Source organism: Scyliorhinus torazame, chromosome 30 (assembly GCF_047496885.1).
Source record: "Scyliorhinus torazame isolate Kashiwa2021f chromosome 30, sScyTor2.1, whole genome shotgun sequence".
Taxonomy (NCBI): domain Eukaryota; kingdom Metazoa; phylum Chordata; class Chondrichthyes; order Carcharhiniformes; family Scyliorhinidae; genus Scyliorhinus; species Scyliorhinus torazame.
In genome coordinates, this window is record NC_092736.1 from 22,638,403 (window position 1) to 22,651,777 (window position 13,375).

General features: G+C 52.5%; 1 protein-coding gene across 1 annotated transcript; it reads left to right on the forward strand.

Moving 5' to 3' along the window:
• Positions 1 to 2,490: 2,490 nt before the first annotated feature.
• fbxl22 (F-box and leucine-rich repeat protein 22) lies at positions 2,491 to 13,049 on the forward strand. The gene is made up of 2 exons (XM_072492955.1): positions 2,491 to 2,924; positions 11,446 to 13,049. Exons 1-2 carry the CDS (start codon positions 2,590 to 2,592, stop codon positions 11,786 to 11,788), a joined length of 678 nt encoding a protein of 225 aa, XP_072349056.1. The 5' UTR covers positions 2,491 to 2,589; the 3' UTR covers positions 11,789 to 13,049.
• Positions 13,050 to 13,375: the final 326 nt, after the last annotated feature.

Consider the following 13,375-nt stretch of genomic DNA (forward strand, 5'->3'; position numbering starts at 1 on the left):
CCTGTGCCCACGTAGTGTCCCCGTTATTAATACTGATCCTGTGCCCATGTAGTGTTCCTGTTATTAACACTGCCCCTGTGCCCATGTAGTGTCCCCGTTATTAACACTGCCCCTATGCCCATGAAGTGCCCCCGTTATTAACACTGACCATGCCCAGTGTCCCCATTATTAATACTGACCCTGTGCCCACGTAGTGTCCCCGTTATTAGCACTGATCCTGTGCCCATGTCGTGTCCCCGTTACTAATACTGACCATGTGCCCATGTAGTGTCCCTGTTATTAGCACTGATCCTGTGCCCATGTAGTGTCCATGTCGTGTCCCCGTTATTAATACCGACCCTGTGCCCACGTAGTGTCCCCGTTATTAACACTGACCCTGTGCCCATGTCGTGTCCCCGTTATTAATACTGACCTGTGCCCACGTAGTGTTCCCGTTATTAGCACTGACCCTGTGCCCATGTAGTGTTCCCGTTATTAACACTGCCCCTGTGCCCATGTAGTGTCCCCGTTATTAACACTGCCCCTATGCCCATGAGGTGCCCCGTTATTAACACTGCCCCTATGCCCATGAGGTGCCCCCGTTATTAACACTGACCATGCCCAGTGTCCCCATTATTAATACTGACCCTGTGCCCACGTAGTGTCCCCGTTATTAGCACTGATCCTGTGCCCATGTAGTGTCCCCGTTATTAACACTGACCGTGCCCACATAGTGTCCCCGTTATTAATACTGACCCTGTGCCCACGTAGTGTCCCCGTTATTAGCACTGACCCTGTGCCCACGTAGTGTAACCGTGAGCACTGATCCTGTGCCCACGTAGTGCCCCCGTTATTGGCACTGACCCTGTGCCCATGTAGTGTCCCCGTTATTAGCACTGACACTGTGCCCATGTAGTGTCCCCGTTATTAACACTGACCCTGTGCCCATGTAGTGTCCCGATTATTAACACTGACCCTGTGTCCATGTCGTGTCCCCGTTATTAGCACTGACCCTGTGCCCATGTAGTGTCCCCGTTATTAGCACTGACCCTGTGCCCATGTAGTGTCCCCGTTATTAACACTGACCCTGTGCCCATGTAGTGTCCCGATTATTAACACTGACCCTGTGTCCATGTCTTGTCCCCGTTATTAGCACTGACCCTGTGCCCATGTAGTGTCCCCGTTATTAACACTGACCCTGTGCCCATGTAGTGTCCCGGTTATTAGCACTGACCCTGTGCCCATGTAGTGCCCCCGTTATTAATACTGCCCCTATGCCCATGAAGTGCCCCCGTTATTAACACTGACCATGCCCAGTGTCCCCATTATTAATACTGACCCTGTGCCCATGTCGTGTCCCCGTTATTAGCACTGATCCTGTGCCCACGTAGTATCCCTGTTATTAACACTGATCCTGTGCCCATGTAGTGTCCCCGTTATTAGCACTGATCAAGTGCCCATGTATTGTCCCCGTTATTAGCACTGATCCTGTGCCCATGTCGTGTCCCCGTTATTAGCACTGATCCTGTGCCCACGTAGTATCCCCGTTATTAACACTGACCCTGTGTCCATGTCGTGTCCCCGTTATTAGCACTGACCCTGTGCCCATGTAGTGTCCCCATTATTAACACTGACCCTGTGCCCATGTAGTGTCCCGGTTATTAGCACTGACCCTGTGCCCATGTAGTGTCCCGGTTATTAGCACTGACCCTGTGCCCATGTCGTGTCCCCGTTATTAGCACTGACCCTGTGCCCATGTCGTGTCCCCGTTATTAGCACTGACCCTGTGCCCATGTCGTGTCCCCGTTATTAGCACTGATTCTGTGCCCATGTCGTGTCCCCGTTATTAGCACTGACCCTGTGCCCATGTAGTGTCCCCGTTAATAGCACTGATCCTGTGCCCATGCCGTGTCCCCGTTATTAGCACTGACCCTGTGCCCATGTATTGCCAACCTCTTGTTTTGCAGATCTGTGTTTGAGTGGCGGGGCGGCCTGACAGGCAAAGTTTGCGATTGAATCCTCTCCTCTGGTGTCTTTAGCATTAGCAATGATTACAAATCCAGTCACAAAGAAATTGTAATTTGTGGGTGTGTGGGTAAGAAGTGTGTGCTTGACGATAGCCAGTTAAATCCTGATGGGAGTTTTAAAAAATATATATATTTTATTAAAGTTTTCAAACACAATTTTTCCACTTTACAAATCAACATAAAAAATAACACAATAGCTGATAAATAACACTATTTAACTAAAGTAGTGAACTAACAAAGTAAAATCCTGATGGGAGTTTAATCTGCCATAAACGACTGCATTAAACATGTATGAAGTTGTTAAGAATTTGGGTTAAGTATTTCATGTATATTGTAGGGAAACATTTACCCCTCCAGGTCACCCCTCCACTTGCCCATTCTTAATCTTCCCGAGTGATGTTGAACTCTGTGGGACGTGCAAGTTTCTATATTTAAACACCAGTTGTCACCCTCAGAACAGATTACATTCCTAATCCATATATGTCCAGGTTTGTGCTGAGTCTGGAATGATGCAGAGTTCTCCGGGCACAGACATTTATAATTCGTTCACTCGTTCCAGTCTGGATTCGACAACCTCCTTCAGATGCAGATAACCGAGTTAAACCGAGAATGCCTGCTTCATATTTTCTCATTCCTGGACAAAGAGGACAGAAGGAGCCTGTCGCGAACTTGCCAAGTGCTCTGTGAGGCCTTTCGTGACCCAGCTCTATGGTCTCTGCTGTGTTTCTCTTCGCCGTCAGAACTCAAGAAGGATAACTTCCTGCTGAGCCCCGCGTTACGCTCACTGTCCATCTGCTGGCACTCCAGCAGGGTCAAAGTCTGCAACATTGAGGACTGGCTGAAAAGCAGCTTCCAGAGGGACATTTGTAGCCGACATCAAAATCTTGTCAACAACTTCTTAATTGAAATAAGTAACAGGTTGGTGGAAGTGTAAATGGTTTATTTTCAAGTTTCTCTGAGCAGACCATTTTAATGTCGATTAGCTTATTGATATCCTTTGTGCAAAAGGGTGGCACAGTGGTTAGCACTGCTGCCTCACAGCATCAGGGACCCAGGTTCAATTCTAGCCTTGGGTGACTGCACGTCCTCCCCGCGTGTGCGTGGGTTTCCTCCGACAGTCCAAAGATGTGCAGGTTAGGTGGATTGGCCATGATAAATTGCCCTTGGTGTCCAAAGGTTAGAGGCTTGCGGGGATGGGGCAGGGGCCTAGGTGGGGTGCTGTGTTGGAGAGCTAATGAGCCGAATGGTCTTCTGCACTGTTGAGATTCTGTGAAAACAGTTGTGGCCGTATAATGAAAGCAAAAACACTGCAGATACTGGAAATCGGAAATAAAAACCGAATGGTTGGAAAAGCTCAGCAGGTCCGGCAGCGTGTGTGGAGAGAGAAACTGTGAATGTTTCGAGTCCAGTACAACTGTTCCTCAGAGCTGATAGCAATGAGCTGCCTACGGTCAGGTCCTCTGCCCCTCCACATCTCGCAGTCCAAGTTTCTCCTAAAAACCTTCCATGTTCAATTTTTAACAACAAATTTAGAGTACCCAATTACTTTTTTCCAAGGGGCAATTTAATGTGGCCAATCCACCTAGCCTGCACATCTTTGGGTTATGGGGTGAGACCCACTTAGACACGGGGAGAATGTGCAAACTCCACACGGACAGTGACCTGGGGATGGAGGCAGCTCCAGTCCGTTAATTCTGCATCAGACAGGCCTAATCCCGGGCACCGTTTGATATTGTAACTTTCTACGATTGGACTAATCGTCTTTACCTGGTACATTATTGGGCAAATGGTGTAAAATATTTCTTCTGTATTTTGAAAAATGTGATCTGTCGATGGAGGTTGTGTAGGGATGTGTAATGGTGTCTATTCCATTGAAGACATTTAACCATTCATCACATCAATTCATAATGCACAGCCCTCCTCCCAAAAACTGCTCATGGCTCCAGGATCATCGTGGAGTGGCCGTCAACCCCTGGCTTCTGTTCTCCACAACACTTTGTCTTCTTCAACCCCCCTCTTCGCCACCCCCCCCTCTCCTCGCACTTCCAACAAGTTTGAGAAGCTCATGGATTCCTGTGTTGCTGTGATCAAGACCATCCATTCAGCTGCCCTGCTGCTTCCCGCCTTACCCCTATCCCACTCTGCCGAGCTTCCCCAACGTCTTTCCCCTCCTCCTCCCTCGCTCTTTCTTGGGTTGTCCTCCTATTCCTCCCTTGTGTCCTCTCACCTTCCGTTCTTTTCATCCACTGCATTGCTGACCATCCACCTTGACCAATGTCTACCGTTCTGCCAGGAAGTCTAGGAACGGTTGCCACCGCCTAAAGAACCCTTGTACCGACCCTCTCAAGGCGAATTTCGCCCTCTCCAATTTAATGAACCCTGCCATATCGCTGATCCAGGATTCCACGCTTGGGGGCCTCGCATCTTTCCACTGAAGGAGAATCCTTCGCCGGGCTACCAGGGATGCAAAGGCCAGAATTCCGGCCTCTTTCGCCTCCTGCACTCCCGGCTCCTCTGCCACCCCAAATATTGCGAGCCCCCAGCCCGGTCTGACCCTGGATTCTACCGTCCTCGCTACGCCCTTACAAAATTACTCCAGCGCTGGGCATGCCCAAAACAGATGGGTGTGATTTGCTGGGCTCCCTGAGCACCTAACACACCTGTCCTCACCCCCAAAGAACTGGCTCATCCTTGTCCCGGTCATGTGTGCCCTGTGCAGCACCTTAAACTGTATGAGGCTGAGCCTCGCGCACAAAGAGGAAGAATTCACCCTCCCGAGGGCATCTGCTCACGTCCCCTGTTTGATCTCCTCTCCCAACTCCTCCTCCCACTTACCTTTCAACTCCACCACCAAGGCCTCCTCCTCCTCCTGCATCACCTGGTAAGTTGCCGAGATCTTCCCCAATCCCACCCACCCCCCCGAGAGCACCCTGTCCTGTACTGTGTGTGGCAGTAACCGCGGGAATTCCACCACCTGCCGTCTGGCAAATGCCCTTACCTGTAAGTACCTGAAGGTGTTCCCCAGGGGGAGCCCATACTTCTCCTCCAACTCACCCAAGCTCGCGAACTTCCTGTCCACAAACAGGTCCCCCAACTTTCATATCCCTGCCCTGTGCCACCCCGAAAACCCTCCACCTGTTCTTCCTGGGGCGAACCGGTGGTCCCCCTGTAATGGGGCCCATGACGAGGCCCCCCCCCCCCCCCACCCCCACCCCCCAAAATGCCGCCTCCACTGCCCCCAGATTTTGAGGGCCGCCACCACCACCGGGCTCGTGGTATACCTCCTTTGAGGGAGCGGCAGCGACGGCGTTGCCAGCGCCCCCAGACTCGTACCCACACAGGATGCCATCTCCAGCCTCTTCCGTGCAGCCCCCTCCCCCACCATCACCCACTTGCGCACCATTGTCGCATTGGTGGCCCAGTAGTACCCACAGAGGTTGGGCAGCGCCAGCCCCCCCCCCCATATCTCTACTCTGCTCCAGGAACACCCTTCTCACCCTCGGAGTCCCTCGCGCCCACACAAACCCCATTATACTCCTGTTAACCCGCCTGAAAAAAGCCTTTGGGATAAACACGGAGGCACTGGAACAGGAACAAAAACCTTGGGAGCACCGTCATTTTGATTGACTGCACCCTACCCACCAAGGACAGCGGCAACGCGTCCCACCTCTTGAACTCCTCCTCCATTTGCTCCACCAGCCTTGTAAAGTTAAGCCTATGCAGGGCCCCCCAGATCCTGGCCACCTGGACCCGAAATATCTGAAGCTCCTCTCCGCCCTTTTTAGTGGGAGCTCGCCAATCCCCCTCTCCTGGTCCCCTAGCTGAACTACGAACAGCTCGCTCTTCCCCATATTGAGCTTGTATCCCGAAAAGTCCCCGAATTCCCTGAGGATCCTCATTACCTCTGGCATTCCTCTCACCGGGTCCGCCACATAAAGCAGCAGGTCGTCCGCATAAAGCAACACCCTATGCTCCTCCCCACCCCGCACCAACCCCCTCCAGTTCCTCGACTCTCTCAGTGCCATAGCCAGGGGTTCAATCGCCAGTGCGAAGAGCAGTGGGGACAGGGGGACACCCCAGTCTCGTCCCTCGGTGCAACCGAAAGTACTCGGACCTCCTCCTATTTGTGGCCACACTCTCCATTGGGACCTCGTACAACAGCCTAACAAACCCCTCCCCAAACCCGAACCTCTTCAGCACCTCCCACAGGTACCCCCACTCTACCCTATCGAAGGCTTTCTCAGCGTCCATCGCCACCACTATCTCCGCCTCCCCCTCGCCGGCATCATGATAACGTTCAAAAGCCTCTGCACATTCGCGTTCAACTATCTCCCCTTCACAAACCCCGTCTGGTCTTCATGGATGATCTGCGGCACACAATCCTCAATCCTCGTGGCTAAGACCTTCATCAGCACCTTGGCAGCTACATTTAGCAAGGAAATCGGTCTGTAAGACCCACATTGCAGGGGATCCTTGTCCCGCTTCAGGATCAAGGAGATCAGTGCCCGGGACATCGTCGGGGGTAAAGCCCCCCCTCCCTTGCCTCATTAAAGGTCCTAACTAACAATGGGCCCAACAGGTCCATATATTTTTTATAGAACTCGACCGGGAAACCGTCCGGCCCCGGTGCCTTCCCCGCCTGCATGCTTCCTATCCCTTTGATCAGCTCCTCCAGCCCAATCAGGGCCCCCAGTCCCGCCACCAGTCCCTCTTCCACCTTTGGAAACCTTAATTGGTCCAGGAAACGGCCCATCCCTCCCTTCTCCCGTGGGGGCTCGGATCGGTACAATTCCTCGTAGAAGTCCCCGAAGACCCCATTGATGCCAACCCCACTCCGCACCACGCTCCTTCCCCTGTCCTTAACTCCCCCGATCTCCCTAGCTGCGTCCCGCTTCCGAAGCTGATGCGCCAGCATCCGGCTTACCTTTTCCCCATACTTGTAGACCGCCCCCTGGGCCTGCCTCCACTGTACCTCCGCCTTCCTGGTGGTCACCAGGTCGAATTCGGCCTGGAGGCAGCGCCTCTTCCTCAACAATCCTTCCTCAGGCTCTTCCGCATACCTCCTGTCTACCCTCACCATCTCCCCCACCAGCCTCTCCCCCCCCGCTCCTTGTGGGCCCTAATGGAGGTCAACTCTCTCCTCACCAACGCCTTCAGTGCCTCCCATACCATCCCCACTCGGACCTCCCCGTTGTGGTTGGTCTCCAAGTACCTCTCTATACTTCATCGGACCCACTCGCTCACCTCCTCGTCCGCCAACAGCCCCACCTCCAAGCGCCACAGCGGGCGCTGGTCCCTCTCCTCCCCCATCTCCAAGTCCACCCAATGCGAGGCGTGGTCCAAAATGGCTATTGCCGAATACTCGGTATCCTCTACTCTCGCTATCAACGCCCTAAATGAAAAAGTCGATTCGAGAATAAGCCTTATGGACATGTGAGAAGAATGAAAATTCCCTAGCCCCGGGCCTTGCAAATCTCCAAGGGTCCACCCCTCCCATTTGGTCCATAAATCCCCTCAACACTAGCTGCCGCCGGCTTCCTACCCGTCCTAGACCTGGAGCGATCCAGTGCCGGATCCAACGCCGTGTTAAAGTCCCCCCCCCCCCCATTGTCAGGCCCCCCACTTCCAAGTCTGGGATCCGACCCAACATACGACGCATAAAACCCACATCGTCCCAGTTCGGAGCATACACATTGACCAGTACCTCCCTCTCTCCCTGCAACTTACCACTTACCATTATGTACCTACCGCCATGAGCTGCCACAATGCTCGACGCCTCGAATGACACCTTCTTTCCCACCAAGATCGGCACCCCTCGATTTTTGGCATCTAGCCCCGAATGAAACACCTGACCTACCCACCCTTTCCTCAGTCTTACCTGGTCTGCCACCTTCAGGTGTGTCTCCTGGAGCATAACCACATCCGCGTTGAGCCCCTTCAGGTGCGCGAACACCCGGGCCCACTTAACCGGCCCATTCAGTCCCCTTACATTCCAGGTTATCAGCCGGATCAGGGGGCTACCCGCCCCCCCTCCCCCGGCGACTAGCCATGACCCCTCCTCGGCCAGCCATGCACCCGCACCCCACACCCGGCCCGTTCCCCACAGCGGCATACCCCCGTCTCGACCACCCCCCCCGCTCCAGCTCCTCCTTGACCTTAGCAGCAGCAACTCTATTCCCCCCCCGGCTAGGACACATCCTAGCTGGTTTACTCCCCCCATTGCACTTCCGCAAGTCCGCTGACTCCCGCTGACACTGGCCACTCCCGCCTCCCCTTCAACTCCTCCCATTGTGTGGCACACCCTCCTCTCCCGCTCCCCATCCACAGACTCTCCCCCTACCCCCTCAGCGCGGGAAACAATCCTCGCTTCCCCGCCCCGGCCCCACACCCCCAGTCTTCGGCGCGGGAAAAAAGCCCGCGCTCTCCACCTACCAGGCCCTGCCACCAACCAAAACAGTGCCCAACCCGCCCCATCCACCCTCCCCAACCCGCCCCATCCACCCTCCCCAACCCGAAAGAGAAAAACACAGAGAAAAAGAAACCCAAAACAATGCAAAGGCCACCTCCCCGCCGAACCAAAAATAGGCATAACATATCCACCGCAGTCCCCAATCGCCCATCCTGACCCTCAGTCTGTGTCCAGCTTCTCGGCCTGAACAAAGGCCCACGCCTCCTCCGGAGACTCAAAATAATGGTGCCGGTCCTTGTAGGTGACCCACAGTCGCGCCGGCTGCAACATGCCAAACTTTCTGAGCACACACTCCCGATCGACGAACCGATGGACCCTCGCCAGCACCGCCCGCGGAGGCTCAATAGCCTTGGGCCTTCTCGCCAGCACTCTATGGGCCCCTTCCAGCTCCAGGGGCCCCTGGAAGGACCCCGCTCCCATCAGCGAGTTCAACATGGTGACCACCTAGGCCCCCATGTCCAGCCCCTCCGGGAGGCCCAGAATCCGCAGATTCTTCCGCCTTGACCGATTCTCCATCTCCTCAAACCGCTCCTGCCATTTCTTGTGGAGCGCCTCGTGCGCCTCCACCTTCACCGCCAGGCCTAAGATCTCGTCCTCATTGTCAGAGATCTTTTGTCGAGCCTCTCGGATCGCCACCCCCTGGGCCATCTGTGTCTCCAGCAGCTTATCAATAGAAGCCTTCATCGGCTCTAGCAGGTCCGTTTTAATCTCTCTGAGGCAGCGCTGGATACCCTCCTGTTGCTCCTCCGCCCACTGCCTCCACGCTGCCTGGTCTCCGCCTGCCGCCATTTTGTCCTTCTTCCCTCCCTTCTTCTGGTCCACCACCACCTTTTTTGTCGCCCCACTAGTTAAAGCCATATACTGACGGGGAGCTATAATTAACTCCTTTCCACACCGGGAAACGTCGAAAAAGAGCCCAAAAGTCCATTTTTGCAGGAGCCGCCAAATGTGCGACTTAGCTCCGCATAGCCGCAACCGGAGGTCTCAAGATGGAATCCTTTTGGCAGTGTTCGCTTCACCAATCTGCCCCAAAAAGTCTGTGGAAACTCCTGAAAAAGGTCAGAGAGTCCGTCCCAGACGGGAGCTGCCGAATGCGCGACCTACTCCTCCATGGCCGCCACCGGAAGCCTCGTCCCCACTTCTTCAGTGGCCTTGGTAGATCTTTTCACAGTTCCCTCTGCTGCTAGAATTCACCTTTAATAAAGGCCCTCAAGTCAGCTTGCAGCTTTAAGCTTGCCCTTCCCTCCCGCCTGCATGCTGGAAGAGGCTCTGTTTATCCTGCAGTTACAGCCAAATCTTTTACTGTTTCTGCCGGGTCTGGTAACCAAGAGACATACCATTCCTGGGGGACACTGTCGGGGGAATGTTGCAGTCTTCTTCCCACACCGGGAAATGTCAAACAAATGCCGTGGGGCCCCTGTAAAGAGCCCAAAAGTCCGTTCCAAGTGGGAGCTACCGAACATGCGTCCTAGCTCTGCATAGCCGCACCCGGAAGTATGCTCCCACCCTTTCCAAGCTGCTGTCCTCTAAAAGCCCACCCTCGACTATTCTGACCGAGCGAAACGACCTTCTCATCTCTAACCTCCTTCCCTTTCCAAGTCAATGAACATATTGTTTGATGCTTCACCTTTCTGTGACTGTGCAAAAGGTGTCCGCTCTTGACACAGCTCTGAAATGGCTCGAGCGCGGAGATCCTATAGGGTGCACTATTCCTTTCTGTACCTTCCTCCAGCCCTGCAGATGAACAAAAACACTGCCTTTAAGTTCCCCTTCGGACCACCCACCATCCTGATTTGGAAATATATTGGCCGTTCCGTCACCGTCGCTGGGGCAAAATCCTGGAACTCCCTCCCTAACAGCACCTTGGGTGTACCTGCACCCCATGGACTGCCGCGTTGGGTCAAGAAGACAACTCACCACCACCTCGAGGGCAACAAATGCTGCCCCAGCCAGCGATGCCCTGTGAAAGGATACATTTTTGAAATTCTCCACGATCTTTTCTTGCTTTAATTTGGGCTACACTTCACCCGTGTGATTGGCTGCCATACCTTCAGCTGCCTGGGCAGTAATCTCTGGTATTCTCTCGCTAAATCTCTCTGCCTCTCTACAAGTGTCCCCGATTAACTCTGAGTGGCACTAAAGCCCACATCCTTCCAAACCGATGAGGCTAGTTACTCACTGAAAATCCACAACAATCAATGATAGTAGTCATTTGGAGTATTGCGTGCAATTCTGGTCGCCGCATTATAGGAAGGATGTGGAAGCATTGGAAAGGGTGCAGAGGAGATTTACCAGAATGTTGCCTGGTATGGAGGGAAGATCTTATGAGGAAAGGCTGAGGGACTTGAGGCTGTTTTCGTTAGAGAGAAGGTTAAGAGGTGACTTAATTGAGGCATACATGATCAGAGGATTGGATAGGGTGGACAGTGAGAGCCTTTTTCCTCGGATGGTGATGTCTAGCACGAGGGGATATAGCTTTAAATTGAGGGGAGATAGATATAGGACAGACGTCAGAGGTAGGTTCTTTACTCAGAGAGTAGTAAGGGTGTGGAATGCCCTGCCTGCAACAGTAGTGGACTCGCCAACACTAAGGGCATTCAAATGGTCATTGGATAGACATATGGACGATAAGGGAATAGTGTAGATGGGCTTTAGAGTGCTTTCACAGGTCGTCGCAACATCGAGGGCCGAAGGGCCTGTACTGCACTGTTATGTTCTATCTCTCGCGGAACTGGAAAGATTTAAAATGTAACATTCACAGCCAGGTGGGGAAGATGGGAGTTCACCGTTATTGTCTTTGTGTGTCTATTATCTAGAGCTAGCATCAGACTCGTTCATTATATCCCAGGAGTTGAGGAACAATGCCCCAGTGTTACTCAGCTTTCAATTGCTAATATGGTCAGTTGGGTTCTGTAATTATGAATTGTATTGATCCGTCCATAGTTAACTCATTCTCTAATCTTTTCCCAGGTGTCCGAACTTGCTTTCAGTGATACTTTCAGGATGTGGGCACCTCACCGACGACTTCATTGTACAAATCCTACAGAGATGCAGTCACCTGAAAACACTGAAGCTGGAAAACTGTGCGAGAGTGACGGATAAAACCCTGGAGGCAGTGACCATTTATGGAAGCAGCTTAGCCACCTTCCATGTGGACTTCTGCCGGAATATCACTCAGGAGGGGATAAACCTGGTCCGGAGGAAGCGTCTCTCCCTGTCCTTCAGCGCGGAGCGAAGTGCCGAGATGATTCCCGATCAGCCGGATAACCGTGGTGACCTTGGGCAAGGACTGAAGAAGCGATTTCAGTGGTGATGGCGATCTTGCGGGCCACTGGGAGGCAGGGGGACACCCACCATGAGAGTGCCCTGATCACAGCCACCCTGTCACAGGAGCAGCCGAGAGGAAACGTCTCCCTGAGTCACTCCCAAGCTCCTTCTAGTTTTGAAGTGAGTTTGATGGGAAACCCAATGACAAATTGCCCGCAGCAACACGTTTGTATTTGACAGTGGCCAGGGCTCCTTAACTCTTGAGGCTAATTGCATTTTGGTATTCAGATATTTTTGGGTTAAGACTCCTGATGTGCTCTGCTGGGAGGTATTCTTGAATAGTTCTTCCAGTTTCACCTACCTCATCACCTTTTTTTGTTGTACAAGTTTGTCTTTTATTTTATCCGCTTGGGTCACAGATTTCTTGTTCAAAAGGTTGGTGAGGTTCGTTTTGGCTTGCGTTGTGGTCTGCTCAAAAAAGGTTTAGTTTTTGGATGAGTTTTGTTTCTGGATGTACGGATAAAGGATCCGCACCAACAATGCCTTACAGCATGACCCTTAAATGTAGTAAAATGTTCCAAAATGTGTCACAGGAGTGTTATCACATTTTGACACAATGGTAGAATTCCTACGGTGCAGGAGGCCATTCAGCCCATCGAGTCTCCACCAAGCCACTGGAAGAACACTTTACCTAGGACCACACTGACACCCTATCCCATAACCCACCTAACCTTTTCAGACACTAAGGGACAATTTTGCCTGGCCAATCCACCTAATCTGCACATCTTTGGACTGGGAGGAAACCCACGCAGACACAGAGAACGTACAAACTCTAAACCTAGTCACCCAAGGCTGGAATCGAACCCAGGTCCCTGGCACTGAGGCAGCAGTGCTAACCACCATGCCCCCCCTCCTCCGTAAGGAGACATTATGACAGGCTAGCAAACCACTAATCATAAAGGTCACATCTTGCAGGAGGAATGGGAGAGAAGTGGGAGGCAATGCTGCAGGCACAGCGGTCAGTGTGGTGGGGGGGGGGGGGGAAACGCAGGAACGCCAAGATCTAGGATTCAGATTGAGTCATTAACGCATTGCTCTTTGTGGGAGCTTGCTGTGCACAAATGGACTGCCGAATTTCCAGCATGACAGCAATGCCTTCAAAAGTACTTCCGTTGGCTGCAAGGTGTTTTGAGATATAAATGTAAGTTTGCCACCTGAAAAATCTGTGACCAATGAGTTTTGCTGTGTTAAAGTATGATTAGAGTCATTAATGTACTTGCAAGAAATTAAAAATAAACTTAACTGCACTGTGAATAAGCTCCAATTCAAATGTGGAACCTGCCGATGGGATTCAGTCCATTACCTCCAGGTCACCAGGAGCTGGAGTCTGGCCTTGTGCAATCTTTCGGGCATTCTGCAAAAGTTGAAAACTGCAGTTTTACCAGCACTGAATCAAACCGACTATTTAGCCCATGTTGTCTATTTAAATCCAATGACTCTATTCCATTGCCCTACATTAGTGTTTTTCAAACTTTTTTTTTTCCCAGCGACCCATTTTCTCCAACCCGGCCGATCTTCGCGAACCACCATTTTCTCTTACCTTGTGTGCGGCTGACAAAATGGAGCAATTGCC